Source organism: Nyctereutes procyonoides, unplaced genomic scaffold, assembly GCF_905146905.1.
Source record: "Nyctereutes procyonoides isolate TBG_1078 unplaced genomic scaffold, NYPRO_anot_genome, whole genome shotgun sequence".
NCBI classification, from domain to species: Eukaryota; Metazoa; Chordata; class Mammalia; order Carnivora; family Canidae; genus Nyctereutes; species Nyctereutes procyonoides.
The window spans coordinates 2,509,893-2,527,298 of record NW_026575043.1 but is presented as its reverse complement, the minus strand read 5'-3'; the positions used below and the strand labels follow the sequence as shown (position 1 = coordinate 2,527,298).

At 37.5% G+C, this 17,406-nt stretch overlaps 1 protein-coding gene across 4 annotated transcripts in view; it reads right to left on the bottom strand.

Annotated features, from left to right (window-relative positions):
* SLC17A1 (solute carrier family 17 member 1) overlaps positions 1–12,534 on the bottom strand; it is a 49,886-nt gene extending 37,352 nt beyond the window's left edge. For 2 of the 4 annotated variants that reach the window (XR_008664057.1, XM_055322243.1), the window contains exons 1-3: positions 12,419–12,534; positions 11,188–11,267; positions 5,722–5,894 (exon numbers count right to left, since the gene is read on the bottom strand). Coding sequence is in view for 3 of the 4 variants with exons in the window: in XM_055322243.1 (XP_055178218.1) it covers positions 5,722–5,894; positions 11,188–11,221 (207 nt within the window). In the remaining variant the exon portion in view is untranslated. The remainder of the gene's footprint in view (positions 1–5,721; positions 5,895–11,187; positions 11,268–12,418) is intronic. The other 2 variants (XM_055322242.1, XM_055322244.1) reach the window with 2 other exon arrangements.
* Between the last annotated feature and the right edge of the window lie 4,872 nt (positions 12,535–17,406).

The following is a 17,406-nucleotide window of genomic DNA, read 5'->3' as shown; positions in this document are numbered from 1 at the left end:
CTTTGTGGTCAAGGACACCCTCTGAACCCCCAGCAGCATGGACACTTAATACTTGTTTCTTGAACATCACTATGCTATGTCAACTCTTCTGTAGAGTACTATGCCTACCGCAGTCATTAATGTCCTCTTGCCTTTTCTCTTCCTCTGATTCCTCTATATTAACTTCATTCACAAAACAATATTTCCCCCACATAAATACTACTCCCAGAGAGAACAGTAATGATAGATCAAATCACAAAGAGAAAGTCTCACGCTGAACTGTGGAAATAATGGATGACACAATGAAGGAAGAAAGCCAATTCTCTTTTCTTTTGCTTGGTTTCTCTTCTTTTCTAAACTGTTCTGTCTTGTTTTCCCATAGTCCTTCCCTGAGTTCTGTGAACTTGTCTTCATTTGCCTACTGCCTGAGCATCGCCTCCTGTTGCCTGATGGTCTCTGCGTTGAGCTCCTGTATGTACTGCCCTGTGGTGCTCCTTCCCTAACTATAATTGCTTCATGGCTTTTAGGTTCCTTTTGTAATTTCAGGTTACAATTAGATCTGCTCTATGGAAACAGTTTTCTGGTGAGTCTTCATATTTTGGAATAATTACATGCTATATTTTCTCATTTTTTGCATCTAATACCTTTGTATGGCAGCAAAGAGAATTCCTTTTCTGTGACTCATATTTGAAGGAGATCAGTTTCCTTGGATTACAGCAAGAGGTTCTATAGGGCCTCCACAGTGCGAGTTCCCTCCTTTTTTGCTATAGTGAAGGATTCAGTAGATGGCCCCTTTGAATAGCCATTTCTCTAGAACATGGGTTCTCAATATTTAAACCAAAGCAATGGAATGCTACAAATATCTAATGAATGTAATTCAAGATTATTCAAAATTTAGATAAAAAGATTTTAACAAATTTTTGAAGTACAGTTGTCACAATGAACCTTATTGGCATAATTGTCACAATTGAACTCTTTGGCATAAAGCATACAACTTGATAAATTTTTAATTATGTGTACACTCACAAAAGCATAACCACAATCAAGGCAATGAATGTATTCTCCATCTCCAGAAGTTTCCTTACTTCTTTTGTAATTCCTCCCTCTTGCTTTTCTTTCACCAATGATCTGCCTGTCACTCTGACATAGTTTTTATTTTCTGGAAGTTTTATATAAATGGAATCATATGCTATGTATATATGTGCTACATATATAAAATATAATATATTATATATATATAAAACTTTTTTTTGTTTAGCTTAATCCACTCAGCCTACTTATTTTGAGTTTCATCCATGATGTTCTGTGTGTCCTTAGTTCATTTATTCTTAGTGCTAAGTAGCACTCTGTTTTATGGATGTACCAGTTTATGCATTTATTGGTGAACATACTTGTTTCTAGTTTTTGGCTATTACAAATAGAGCTACTGTGAACATTTATGTATAAGTCTCTGTATGGATATAGGTTTTCATTTCTCTTCAGTAAATACCTGGCATGAAATGGCAGGATCATATAGTACTCATATGCTTAACTGAAATGAGTCTACCATTTTGTATCCTCACCAACAATGTGAGAGATTGCCAACACTTGGAATGTCCAATCTTCATGATTTTAGCCAGTTGAATTGCATATAGTATAATAAACCTGTGTGATTTAATTTGCTTGCTCCTAATGACTAATGATGTAGAAAAGCATCTTTTCATGAGTATTTGCCATCCATCCATGTATCTTCTTTGGTAAAGCGTCTGTTCACATTTTTCCCATTTCTTTAATTGAGCTTTTAGTTTCATTTTTATTCAGTTTTGATAGAAATCCTTTATTAAATGATTTGAAAACATTTACCCCTATCTCCTGTTTGTCTTTTTATTCTCTCAACAGTTTTTTTGAATTTTGATGGAGTCCAATTTTATGTTTGTTCTTTTGTGGATCATAAAAAAATCAGGATTTCTTATGTATGTGAATCTATTTCTGAACTTCCTATTCTATTTCAGCAACTATTTTTTGTAAGCTATACCATGCTGTTTTGATTGCTATAGCTTTATGACAAGTCTTAAAATCAAGTAGGTAGTATTAGTCCTATAAATACTGATTTCTTTTCAGCAGACATTCTAAGACAATTCAGTGAAAAAAGAAGAGTCTTTTCAACTAGAACAATTGTATATATCTATATGTGAAAAAGAATCTTCAACACAATGTATGTAAAAATTAAGTCTAAATAAATCCTACATTTAAATGTAGAACCTAGGGATCCCTGGGTGGCGCAGCGGTTTGGCGCCTGCCTTTGGCCCAGGGCGCGATCCTGGAGACCCAGAATCGAATCCCACATCGGGCTCCCGGTGCATGGAGCCTGCTTCTCCCTCTGCCTATGTCTCTGCGCCTCTCTCTCTCTCTCTCTCTCTGTGACTATCATAAATAATAATAATAAAAAAAATCTTGTTAAAAAATAAATAAATAAATAAATAAATAAATAAATAAATAAATAAATAAATAAATAAATGTAGAACCTAAAATTATAAAACCTCTAGAAGAAAACAGCAATTTTTTTTTGCCTTGGGCTATGCAAAGATTTCTTATTTGTAAAAACAAAAGCATTACCAACAAAGGAAATTTTAATAGAAATTCTTTCTGCAGGGCAGCCCCGGTGGCCCAGCCGTTTAACCCCGCCTTCAGCTCAGGGCATGATCCTGGAGGTTCTAGGATCGAGTCCCTCAACAGGCTCCCTGTGTGGCTCCTGCTTCTGCCTCTGCCTGTGTCTCTGCCTCTCTCGCTGTCTCCCATGAGTAAATAAATAAAATCTTTAAAAAAAAATGTAAAAAAAAAATAAAAAAGAAAAAAATTCTTTCCGCAGACAGAAAGTGAGATAGCTTTAAAGCATGGAGATATATATATATATGCTCTTCTGATGAAGAGCATCAGAAAAGAATAAAGAACATATAAAATATTTTATCTTGAGTTGATCTAAAAGATAACTAAGGTAATAATGTAATCATGTATGGGTATTTATAGAATGTAGATAGTGAAATGAATAACAGCATTGTGATAAGAGATGGGACAGCAAAATTGGGAATACTGTGTTATAAGGTATCAATGCTACAAATTGAATCACATAAAATACTCAAACCCAGAGAAGGAAAAAACGAAATAATAATAATAAAAAAAAAACGGAAACAAAGAACAGATGTAACAAATAGAAAACAGTTACCAATTTTGTGTTTGTCTCTTTCTACTTTCATTTTGAACAGTTTTTGCCTTCTGTATTTTGCTGCTCTGTTGTTAGGAACATGCATTTTTAGGATTATTAAGTATTTTTGGAGAACTGACTCCTTCATCATTAGGTAATACTCCCTTATCTCTGATAATCTTCCTTGCTATAAATTCTGCTTTGTCTGAAATTAATATGCCTACTTAAATTTTCTTTTGATTAGTGTTTTCATGGTAGCATAGTGTTTGCATCTTTCTTTATCTCTTTACTTTTAATCTATCGGAGTCTTTGTATTTAAGAAGACTTTTCTCGTAGACTTCATATCTGAGGACCTTTCTTATCAAATCTGAAAATTTCTGTCTTTTAACTGGCATATATAGACCATTCACATTTAAAGTGATTACTGAGGGGTGCCTGGGTGGTGCAGTTTGTTGAGCATCTGACTCTTGATTTCAGCTCAGGTCTGATCTCAGGGTCAGGGGGGACTGAGCCCTGCATTTGGTTTCTCTCTCGTCTCCTCCTCTGCCCCTCCCCACCATGTTCTCTCTCTCTCTCTCTCCCTCCCTCTCTCTCTCTGGAATAAATAAATAAAAATCTCTAAAAGAATAAATAAAAATAAAGTGATTATTGAGGGGTGCCAGTGTGTTTCAGTTGGTTAAGTGTCCAGCTCTGGATTTAGGCTCAGCTTATGATCTCAGGGTTGTGAGAACAGGCCCAGAGTTGGGCTCCATGTGGAGCCTGCTTAAGATTCTCTCTCTCCCTTTCCCTTTGCCCCTTCTTACACAGCTCGCAGGCTGTCTCTAAGACAAACAAACAAACAAACAAATAAGTAAAGTGGTTATTGATATAGTTGAATTAAAATATACCACCTTTTAACATTTCTTTTATGGCAGGCCTGCTGGCAATAAATTACCTCAGTTTTTATTTGCCTGAAATGGTCTTTATTCTCTTTCACTTTTGATGTAATTTTATTGGATATAGAATTATAACTTGTCAGATTCTTTTTCTTTCAACACTTGAAAGATTTTTTTTTCCCCCTCTTTTCTTATTTGGATGGTTTCTGATAAGAAGTCTTCTGTAATTCTTATACTTGGCTCCTCTGTAGGTAAGATATTTTTTCCTCTGTCTTCATTCAGGATATTCTGATTATCTTGGTTTTCTCCAATTTAAATATGTTTATGTCTAGTTGGTTTTTCTTGTTAATTATTTATATTTTTAGTATACTGTTTGGTGTTCTTTGAACTTCTTGGGCTTGTGGTTTGGTGTCTGCCATAATTTGTCTACGGCCATACCACGCTGAACATGCCCGATCTTGTCTGGTGTCTGCCAGTAATTTTGGAAGCTCTCAGTCATTAATTTTTCAAATATTACTTCTTACTGCTCTCTTTTTTTCTTTCTGGTATTCCAGCCATTTATATAACATGCCCTTTTTTTAATTAAAAAATTTGTTTATCTGAGAGAACAGGGAAGGAGCAGAGGGAGAGAATCTCAAGCAGATGCCAGCTGAGCATGGAGCCAGACGTGGAGCCAAATCTTATCACCAGGAGATCATGACCTGAGCCGAAATCAAGAATTTAAGGTTTAACCAACTGAGCCACTTGATATTATCCACAATTCTGGGATATTCTGTTAAGTTTTCTCCCAACCCACCTGTTCTTTTTCATTTCAGCTTGAGAAATTTCTGTTGACCCATATTGGACTTCATTGATTCTTCCCTCAGCTATGTTGAGACTACTTATGAATTTGTCACGGCATTCTTTATTTCTGTTATAGTTGCCTTGATTTCTATTTCTTTTTTATTCATTCTCATAGTTTTCATTTTACTGACATTACCCATCTAGTGTTATATGTTACCAACCTTTTCCATTAGATCCTTAACATATTAATTATAGGTATTTTAAATTCCCTGTCTGGGAATTCCCACATATGTGTCATATATAAGCCTAGTTCTGATGATTATGTAAAAAAAAATTAAGGTGCAATACATTGCACATCAAGTTATTTTTAATGTAGAAAAAGGTGAAAATAAGAAAGTATGTTTGTTTGCCTGTGCAATCATAACAGAACATAGAAAGAGTAGATAAACAATATTCTTCCCATTCATTTCCATTTTTTTCTTGTACTACATCTTCTGATTGGTAGAAACTCATTATCTTTCAGAGAGAATATTAGTGAAACGTGTAAATATATTGTCTATTCAAAAACTTAAAAAAAATAAACAATGTATCTTCACTTCTACTCTGGTTTGAAATGCTTTCTCTTTTTTTCTCTGGTCAAACTTCTCTAGGGACCCTAATGCTCGGTTTTCTTCTTCTTTATATAGAAAGCTTCACATAACAAAGCCCTTCACAAATATTAAGTCATGCTGTAATCATGGAACATGTTTAAACAGTTAGGTTACTAGCAAAATAGATGAAGATCTGAATTTCTTTTTCTAATAATTACTGTCACATCAATTATGATAACATTCAATCTCTACACAAATTAATTAGCAAGATAGGATTTTAAACTTATGACTATGGATAGTATTTTTCATATACCTTTATGTTATCCAGGTGCTCCTCTGTGGAGGTATTAGGCAAACTGTGTGGACCTGTGCTGTTCACCATGATTACCATTGTGAGGTTCAGACACATGTTCTGTGCCATTAATGCAACGTTACAGAGATGCAAGAGGAGAGATAATCCATAGCGGAAGGAACAAAAACTTCGAACTAAGAAGTAAAACAAAGTGTCCATTGTTAACATAGCTGAGATAAAACCATACAGCAACTTTAGGAAGGGCACTCAGAAATTTGGAACCATATATATATAGGAAGCAGAAATTGGGAAATATATATATATTCAAGTATAACTGACATACAATATTATGTATGTATATATATACATATATACATATATATATATTCAAGTGTAGCTGACATACAGTAGTATGTTATGGAACCCTATATATTAATTTAAAATTTCATTGTACTTAATGGCCTTTAAGAAATTATGATATAATAAGAAGCAGTCCCATGCCTCCCTAAAATATAATCCCAACAAGAATGTCCCAGAAAATTAAACCAGTCCTTCAGATAGTTTGGTTCATGCCTATTTTAAAGGAACTACTTACAAATACTCTGGGTTAGTCTTGAAAGTAAGCTCCCTTAATAACAGCAAAGATTTTCTTTCCAGGAAACTGTTTCATTCTCTAATTTGTATCAGTGGTCTATGAATTGTCATATAAGCACATTGCACAGAAAAATTGCAATAAAAATATAATGTACTTCTTAAGGTAGAGTGAAGCTAGAATAATTAGTGTAATGTTGGTGTAAAGTCAAACAAATTCATCAATGGAAGAGTGTAGGCAGTCCAGAAACAGATGCACAGACATGGCCAAATGCTTTTGTTTTTGTTTGTTTGTTTTTTAAAGATTTTATTTATTTATTCATGACAGACACACACACACAAAGAGAGAGGCAGAAACACAGGCAGAGGGAGAAGCAGGCTCCATGCAGGGAGCCAGGCGTGGGACCCCATCCCTGGTCTCCAGGATCCTGCCCTAGGCTGAAGGTGGCGCTAAACCGCTGAGCCGCTAGGGCTGCCCGGTCAAATGCTTTTGAATAAATGCACAAGATGCAATATAGAGGAGGAAAATAAACTCTTTTTCAACAAATGGCATTATCCCAAGAGAAATAACGACATAAGTCTGCAAAAAAACTTCTACCAAAATGCTTATAGCAGCTTTATTCAAAATAGCTGAATGTTTGGAATGGATTAACATACTTTATTTTAATACAATGGACATTACTCAAAAATAAAAAGGGAGGAAATACACACTCAACAATCTGGATGAATGTCAGCAAAAATATACAGCTTAAGAAGCTAGACACCAAAAAGTGCATACTAGAGAGATCTATTTTTATGATTTTAAAAACAGGCAAAATTAATGTGTGTGGTTAGATATCATAATAACAATTCTTTCTGGGTGAAGAGAACCAGAAAGGACCTGATGGGATTTTTAAAGTAATGTAGTGTTCTAAGAGTCTTGTTCACGAGTCTATGCATTTGCCAGAATTCATCTAAAATGCACCTAAGATCTGTGATTTTATTGTGTGTAATTATATTTTGATAAATCTTAAAAACCTATTGAGAAATTATGATCACATATCAGATTGGCATAGATCAAAATGCACATTTGTTGGCCAGCCCCAAAGGGGAAAGATAACCTACGTTACAACCCAATGGAGGATACTTTGGTGTCCCTTTAGTTACATTTTTTTAATTGCCTGTGGTTGGTGTAAAGAACCGAATTAGACTTATATTAAAGATAGCTACTATATCCAGCCAGCTATCCAAAAGTTACAGTTGTTTCTAAAAATATGTCTGCTAATTTGGGGAGGTTTTCTATGTAGGGAATATGCAAACAGTAATGATTTTATTTCTTCTTTTGCTAACCTCAGACCTTTAATTTCATATTCTCATTGGGTCAGAACCACCAGTATATTGTGGAGAGCACCACATATCCATGACTTTTATACCATTGTTCCTGATTTACATGGAGTGGTTCTAACGTTTCTACATTTCAGATAATGCTTTGTTGAAGGTTCTGTTGTAGATAGGTTTTACAAAGTGTGTTCATTTCCTATTGTTGTGTAAAAAAATTTCCGCAAATGTAATGGCTTAAAACAACATCCCTTTACTAACTCACAAAGTTAATAGTGAGCATAGAGTTTAGCATAGTGTGGTTGGGTTTTCTGGTCATGGTCTCATAGGCTAAAATCAAGGGATCAGCCCAGAGGAGTTCTCAGTGGAAGGTTCTAAGCAAGGAGCAATTTCCAACCTCATTCAGGTTATTGGAAGAATTCAGTTTTTTTCTATGAATGTAGTAGTGAGGTTGCTGTCTCCCTGCTGGCTATCATCTGGGAGCTGCTTACAGTTCCAAGATGCTGTTCACATGGCCTCCTCCAGTTCCCAAACCAGCCAGAAAGAATCTTTTATCTTGAACCCTCTCACACTTTGAGTATCTCTAACTGCTTGGTCTCTGATCTCTACTCCAGATTTAAGGGCTGGGTAATTTCCTGGATAATTACCCTATTTTAAGACCAGCTAATTTAGGACCATATATAAAACTGCTAAATCCCTTCAGGCAGCACCTAGCTTAGGGTTTGCTTAAATAACTGGCAGAAGGTGCGTGTACACCAGGGGCCAGAATCTTGGGGGTTATCTTAGGATTCTGACTACCATAGTCCCCCTTTCCCCCTTCTGGTCCTTAAAGATCCATGTTCATCCCACATACAAAACACACTCATCCTCTTCCAGGGTTCTTTGAAAGTCTCATCTTATAATATCAGCTCAACTCCATTGCCTCCTCAAAATCTCGTTAGCTCAAAGTCACAAATCTCTTCATCTAAGTGATCTAAAACTGATGTGAAAGGCGTTCCTAGAAACAATCCATGCTGGGGCACAATATTTCTCTATCTATGGACTTGTGAAAGGAGAGGCAAGCTCTATGGCCCCAGTACTCCTGGTAGTACAGTGGTGGAGCAGGCATTGGGCAATTGCCGTAGACGTTCCAGAAGGGGGAGCAGGAGGGTAAAAGGGCATTGCTGACTCCTAAGAGTTTTAAAGCTCAGCTAGACAAATTTTGGATTTACTGCTAAGTGAGGGAAAAAAAGCACTAATACCTGGAAAACTAGTTTTCTGGACTAATCTCCCTTTGTAAATAGATAGAAACATTAGATGAAATATATTTAAAATACATTTCAGGGCATCTGGTTGGTTAAGCATCTGATTCTTGATTTTGTCGTGATCTCAGTGTCATGAAATTGAGCTCTGTGTTGGCTCCATTCTGTGGGTGGAGGCTGCTTGAGATTCTCTCTCTCCCTCTCCCGTAAAAATCAATAAATCAGTCAATCAAATAAAATATTTCATTGAAAGTATGGATGATCTGCCAGAAAGAATGAAATATTCAGGCTAAGGGTATAGTGCAGATAGGCCTTCAAGATCATTGAAGGCAGATTTTTTTCTGAAGACATTTGATCTCAGAGATTTTTACTTGTTTTTGCTTTTGTTCTGCCTCCCAGGGCACAGGGACAATAGGAGTCAAGTGCCAAAGCCCGACAATGGGAGAGTCTATTAAGAGCATCTCTTCCCAGACATTTAGATGCCAAAGACCTACTGGCTTGTTGAGGGCTGAACACATTGACCCCCACTTTGCCGGGGGACCATGGAAACTTGCCCATGGTGAATGAACCGTGGAGCTAGGCAGAGGGGGGAAAAATTCAGTCATCAGCCAGTTCTTCCTTTGGCTTGCAGCCTAAAACTCACTGTTCTTGGGCCATCAGAAAAAAACTTCTCCAATCTCCAACCACACATGTAGGCATATACAGGATGGCTTGTTTCAAAGCGTTCTAAACCTAATCTTTAAAATTAAAAGGAAGGTGAATGGACCTGGAAAACTAACAGAAATGCTTGCCAGGGGTGAGGGAATCCTTGGAGGTGAGGGAGAAAAAAAAAACCTGTAGAGCAAAGGGGAGACAGTCCTCACCATGTGCAGAGGAGGCAGACTTGATGTTATGGTTAGGGCACCCTTTTGAGTTTATCCACTTGTCTCCTCCACATTGCTCCAGGAACAACATGAATTACTTCTAAATAAGCCTTGAGTTAAAAAGTAAACTACAAGGGAAATTCCAAAGGGCTTGGGATGAGCAAAAGTAGATACTGTGTGTCCAACTCATGGATACTCAAAGCCAAAGATAAAATCCTGAGGATATTTATCAAAAAAGAAGAGAGAATTTGAAGACCGAAAACTAATAAAGGAACTGAAAGAAATGTTAGCCAAAGAACTGAAAAGAAATGTTAAGCAAAAGGGCAGAAATAAATTTATGTATATGTAAATTGATTATATATAAATTATATATAGATATAAATTGTATATATATCAGTTCATATGTTTTATATGCTTGTATGTAAGTTTGACTATAGATTAAACAGAAATAGAAAACTATCAAAATCAATAAATATCAAAAATAATACAAGAAGAAATTTTAAAGCTAATAGACCACTCATCTTTAGATAAATCGAAAAAGAATATAATTCATTGCCCACCCCCACCTCTGCGAGGGGTGAGACATATACATAGCTCTAAGACAATAATAATTTCTTATTGTCCTTCCCCTGACTTGGTCAAAATAAACAGTCTGCCTAAAAAAAGTTTTCAGGATATGCAAGTATTGATGCCCAAGGATAGAATGACTCAAGAACATTCATCCTGCCTAGGCTCTATCCAAGGATCTGTCTCTTTCTCCTTGAGCTGGAACAAAAATAGTGCACTTCTGTCTCATGTTCTCCCCCAAATGATTAAACTAAGTATACAAGAATCACAGTGACTTAAAGTATATGAATTTTTTTATTTGAGGTTTTTCTAATGGGAAACTATAGCAGAATTAATTTTTTCACTTCCTTTCCTAACATTTCTAAGATTCTTTATAAGGTTTTTAAAAAAGATTTTATTTATTTATTTATTTGAGAGAGAGAGCAAGAGTGAGGGAAAGGGCAGAGGGAGAGGGAGAGAAAGAAGCTCAAGCAGAGGCTGTGCTGGGCATGGAGCCTTGATACGGGGCTTGATGCCATGACCCTTAGATCATGACTTGAGCAGAAATCAAGAGCTGGATACTCAACTGACTGAGCCACCCAGGCACCCCAACCTTTTATATGTTTTTATTAAAAAAATTTTCTCACCTAGAATCTATGATGTCTCTCTCTCTCTCTCTCTCTCTCTCTTTTTAAAAGAGGGAGTTCACATGCATGTTGGGGGAAGGGGCAGAGGGAGAAAGAGAATGCTAAGCAGGCTCCACGCCCAGTGAAGAACCCTATGTGGGGCTCAATCCCATGACCCTGAGACCATGACCTGAGCTGAAATCAAGAGTCAGAGGGCTTAACCGACTGACCACCCAGGTGCCCCTATGATGTCATATTTAAGAAAGAGAAAGCCTATGTAGTGGGATAGTGAATGATTTCTACCTTTCTTGGGAGTGATCTGGTTGTCCATTTGCATAATGGGTTCCAGTTTCTCCTCTTCTGACTGAAGGGTTTGGTCTCCACTGTAAGTATAAAACACTTTGGTGTCAGCATAACCCATGGAAGAACTGACCAAAAACCACCCAGTACTCCTTTTAAATCAGAAAGATTTAAAACATGCATCAAAGTTAGGCCTCCTCCGTTCACCAGTACCCATTTAACTCAACCATCTGCTTCCCTTACCATTGCACTTTTATGCAACTAAAAAGTTGATTAAAAATATACATGGACCCCTGAAAATTATTTAAAAAGAAAAAAACTCTGCCCGCCCATAATTCCATGTCCAGTGAAAACATCTCTCAAAAGTGAAATGAACAAAAACTGAGGGAATTCACCGATGGTAAACTTGCCCTGCAAGGAATGCCAAACATGTTTTTAGGCAAGAAGAGATGGCTCAAGGTCAGAAATTTGAATGTACTAAAAGAACGTTGGAAAAAGAGTAAGTAAAGGTAAAATAAATTAGCTGTCTTATATCTTAATAAGGCTGAAGGTTAACTGTCTACCTATTAATTTTGCCTTCTCAAGGAGAGCCAGGTCATTCCTCACACACCCTCCCTCTTGGGCATACCAACCACTGCCAACAGGCACTGATCATGTGCTCATCAACACCTTGAGCTTTGGCCACATCAGTTTGTGTGAGCGGATTCTCAAAGGTTGGATTTGCAAAATATTTTTGAATGAGTAGCTGGTCAACCACCATTATCACATGCTGAAGCATCTTTTGCTGTTTATTTCAAAATATACACACACGAAAACACCCGTACCCACACACCACACACATAATACACATATGTCCTGTACACACATACAAACAAAGCTCAACACAACACACATATATATATATAAACTACACACTCCACACTGCACACATCACAAACATACTTATGCGTATCTTTCACCATGTACACCAGACACCCCACATCACTCACAGATACACAAGCATCATACAACACACACCACATGCCTCTCTTTCTTTGTCTGCCTCATACTAATCCCTAGAAATATGTTCTTTTTACTTTTCCTTGGGAAAAAAATCTGTGGAAATAGATTCCCCCCCCCAATTTCCCCGCTTGCTAAACATATTTGATAAGATCTTTAACATAGAAGGCTCCCTTATCACTCTGTGGAATTGTTCGTTTCATGTCATGAGTAGCAATTGAAGAGTAAGACTGACCTGATTTAGGAGAAGCAATCCTGTCTTCCCTTAGGAAGCCTTCAAACTTTAAAATGTACTGAATTTCTGGAATTTCCAGTTTTAGTCCATTAATCCTTCACCAAATCCTTTGACTTCACTCTGTCAAAAGCTTAATTTTTAACTTCACTTTCATCTTTCCTTGAATCTTCTGGGGAGGAGTGTGGGTCTTACCACCTCCCAATGGACTAGAAAACTCCTAGAAATAGGTAGTCAAACATATAACCATAGTAAAAAGACATCACTCATTTCCTCCTTCCAGGAGGGAGAACCAGCCTGTTGTGTCAGTGCTCCCAGAGTAAATGTTTTCTCTTAAGCATGGCTCTGGGTATACAGTACTCTCTGACAGGCATGCCGAGGCTGTTTAAATGCCTCTAAATGCCCTATTAACGTTTTGCTTTCCTGCCTGCCTTCTTCCTCCCCTTCCCTTCCATTCCATTTCTTCCCTTCCCTACCTTCCCTCTCTTTCCCTTTTGCAAAGGCTGCATCTGTCTGACATTCAAACTACTCAGAGAGAGGTACATTTTATTAAGGCATATCCTCCAAAGGAAGTGACTTCCCCCGAGGCTTCTGCAGTGACTAAGTTCTCCTGGTTCCTGCCACCTGTCATAGCAATACCCGGGGGTGCTTTTACCCCGTAATTCTTTGAAGGCAACCTACTGATCAAATAGGAATATAGCCCTTAAAGCATAATAATAAATGTTTGGCACATAGCAGATACTCTATTAATTGAACCAGCTATTTTCTCTCTAGAGAAATCTTGAAAACCTTTAGCCTATTTGACCAAAGGACTTTGATGTCTTATATAGTCAGCTGGATTGTTTTGTCAGAAATCCAGGCTCTGGCTATTACAGCATGTTTGTACAGATTGATGCCAAGGCTGACAGTTTCTGGCATTCTCAGGCCTTTTAGTGATTGAGAGCCCCAGATCAGCAGTTGCTCAATGTTCGTATTTTAAATAAACAACATTCCCATCTGATGTCAATGTCTCAGGTCCTAGTTACTGATTACTCAGAGGGAACTGTCTTCCTCTGTGTGGCTCCAAAGCTTTATGTTGCTCTGTGATATACTTTAAAGGCACTTCTGGATTCTACATCTGGATTCTGTGTTTTTCATATTAAGTTTTTTTTTCAGTTTTTTGTTTGATTTTTTTAAAAATTCAATTATTAACATATAATGTATTCTTAGTTTCAGAGGTAGAGTTCAGTGATTCATCAGTCTTATATAACACACAGTGCTCATCACATCATGTGCTCTCCTTTATGCCCATCGTCCAGTTACCCCACCCCCCATCCCCCCTCCTCTAGCAACCCTCAGTTTGTTTCCTATAATTAAGAGTCTCTTATGGTTCATCTCCTTCTGATTTCATCTTGTTTTTTATTTTTCCCTCTTCTCCCCTATGCTCCTCTGTTTTGTTTCTTAAATTCTACGTATGAGTGAGATCATATGTTAATTGTCTTTCTCCGATTTATTTCTACTAGCATAATACCTTCTAGTTCTATTCACGTTATTGCAAATGGCAAGAGTTCATTTTTTGACGGCTGAGTAGTATTCCATTGTGTGTGTGTGTGTGTATGTGTGTGTGTGTGTATATATATATATATATATACCACATCTTCTTTATCCATTCATTTGTTCATGGACATCTGGGCTTTTTCCATAATTTGGCTACTGTGGACATTGCTGCCATAAACATTAGGGTGCAGGTACCCCACTTTTCTAACTAGGTGTTTTTTTTAAGATTTTATTTATTTATTCATGACAGAGAGAGAGAGACAGGCAGAGAGAGAAGGAGGCTCCGTGCAGGGAGCCTGTCGTGGGGCTCGATCCTGGGTCTCCAGGATCATACCCTGGGCTGAAGGCAGCGCTAAACCACTGGGCCACCAGGGCTGCCCCTAATTAAGTTTTTTTTTTATTTTTATTTTTTTTATGATAGTCACACACAGAGAGAGAGAGAGAGAGAGAGGCAGAGACACAGGCAGAGGGAGAAGCAGGCTCCATGCACCGGGAGCCCGACGTGGGATTCGATCCCGGGTCTCCAGGATCGCGCCCTGGGCCAAAGGCAGGCGCCAAACCGCTGCGCCACCCGGATCCCCCTAATTAAGTTTTTAAATTTAACATTGTATAGAAATTTTCAAACTTATGAGAAAGACAAAACACTCTAATATAACCATATACCCATTAACCAGCTTCAACAATTATCAATATTTGGCCAATCATAACTTGATATATATATATATATATATATATATATATATATATATATATATATATATCCAGGGGCTTTTATGTAGTATTTTATTTTATTTTTAAATAAAATAAATAAGATAATTTTATTTTTAAATAAAATAAGATAAAATAAATAAAACTAAGATTTTATTTAGTTATTTGAGAGAGAATGAGAGCATGAGTAGGTGAGTGTCAGAGGCACTGGGCGTTATGCTATAAGTTGGCAAATTGAACTCCAATAAAAAAAATAATAATAAACCGCTGAGCCACCTGGGCTGCCCAATACTTATTTAAATAAGGATCCAAACAAGATCCACATGTGGCATGTAGTGTTATTATGGCTTTCACCTCTCTTTAACTTTGCAACCATTCCTTCCTTCAGTTTACATTTGCTGTTACTTAGTAACAACAACAACCAGAGGAATAAAATGAGATCATTTGCAGAGTGACTCTCATGGCTGATTTGGCTAATTGCTTCCTTGAGCCTCATTTGATGAATTTTTTATCCCTATGCCCTAGAAACTGCTGGTAAATGGAGTGGCTTGCTTAGATCCAGGATAAGAATACTTTGTGCGGGTGCTGGATACTTCCCCAGGGGCAGCTTATCTCAGTAAGATAGGATTGCTTAGTGGGTTCAGATATTCTCAGCTTGATTTGTCCACTAATGAGGTTCTCATTAGCCTTCACCTATGGCCTTCAATGGTTGTTAGTAAACGTTGCCTAGATCCATTAATTTATTAGAAGTTTTATTAGAAGTTTCTAATTCTATCCTGCCTTCTTCATGTAGGAACTGGAATTTTCTGCAAAATAGGAAATTTGCCTAATTGAATATTTGGTTAGTCTGAAATATAGATTTAATAGGAAAGCCAGGGGTGCCTGGGTGGCTCTGTTGATTAAATATCTGGGTTTGGCTCAGGTCATGATCTCAGGGTCCTGGGACTGAGTCCCACATCATGCTCCCTATTCAGTGGGGAACCTGCTTCTCTCTCTCCCCCTGCTCGTGCTCTCTCTCAAATAAATAATAGTCTTTTTAAAAAAATAGGAAAGCCAGGATACTTTATGAAGTTGTAGAATAATAATTTAGTGTCTTAACAAAAATGACCAAGGAAAATTATGACCTCATGGGTTTTACTCGATGTATTTCAGTATGTCAAGTCCCTATTTTTTATGCTTAAATTGTCCCTTCTTTGGCCAGTAGGAAGCTATTCAAGCTCTTTTTAAAAGGCACAGAAAGAGAGGCAGAGACCCAGGCAGAGGGAGAAGCAGGCTCTCCGGGGGAGCCTGATACCAGACTGATTCCAGGACCTCAGGATCACGACCTGAGCCAAAGGCAGATGCTCAACCACAGGAGCCCCAATCCCGTTTCTATTGGCCTTAAGACCTGACCCTAATTGTCTGGGATAGCTTCCGTGTTTTCTAACACACACACACACACACACACACGCCACATGCTTGCGTGCACATTCCCTATTCCAGGCTCCTCTAGTGTATTTTCTGTTCTTGGTCCTGGGCTTTCTTACAGACTGCTGTTTTCTTTTAGCAAATAACACTCTAGACATCGAGATGGTCCTTGCTCCTAGGTCTCATTGCTTCTAGGCCCTTTCAGTGGAAGAACTTAAAAGAAGTATTCTTTCAGAAAAAAATTAAGAATTCTGTCTGATATTCCCAATTCAAATTGAATGTTAGAGTGATTTTTAAAACTTCTTGATTTTATGCTTTTGTATTTTTCTCATATGTTAAACATCTGGATTCCTAATAAAAAGAATTATCTTTATATGATAATGTATCTATATTAATGCTCACAAGATACTTATTAAGTGTCTACACTGAAGACTCAAAAATGTATGGCACAGCCTCAGAGCCTCAGGGACTTCAGCATATTAGTCATATCCATTTAGTACTCTCAGCAACAACATTAGGAACCTGTCATTAGCAGGGCACCTGGGTGGCTCAGTCAATTGAGTGTCAAACTCTTGATTTTGGCTCAGATCATGAACTCAGTGTCATGAGATCCAGCCCTGGGTCAGACTCTGTACTGAGCACAGAGCCTGCTTAAGACTCTCTCTCTCTCTCTCTCTCCTCCCTCTCCCCTCACATGTACACACTTATTCTCTCTCAAATTAAATTAATAAAATCTTTAAACAAACAAACAAACATGGGACATCCTTATAAGAAGGGGAAATTTTGACAAAGACAGATATGTGCAGAGGGAAGATGATATGAAGACACAGGGGGAAAGATATCTATAGGCTAAGGAATTCCTGAGGCTTCCAAAAGAGAGGCATAGGACCTATTCTCCCTCAACACTCAGAAGGAACCAATTCTGATGACATGTTCAAACTTCTATAATTGTGAGACAATAAATTACTGCTTTTAAGCCATCTAATTTGTAGCGCTTTGTTATGGCCATCCCAGGAAACTAATACATATGCATACATTTGATTATCTCATTATTAGCATTAACATAACATGGCCCCAAGTCAACTCATTATCTTCCCTTTAAAAAGAACTCCTTTCCTGCATTCTCCAGCTTAGTTGTTCAGACACTCTCTGTGTAGTGTCTCAGGTTAGAGATCCAGACTCCCTAACTCCTTTCTTCTCCAGCATCCATCTAGCCAAATGCCATGACCTTTCAACTTTCCCTCCTAAGCATTATTCATGTGTCTCTTCTCTCCATGCCACTATTACTTGTAGGGTACTCCTCAAGCTCCTTAATGTGGCAAACACAACCTTTGTGCACT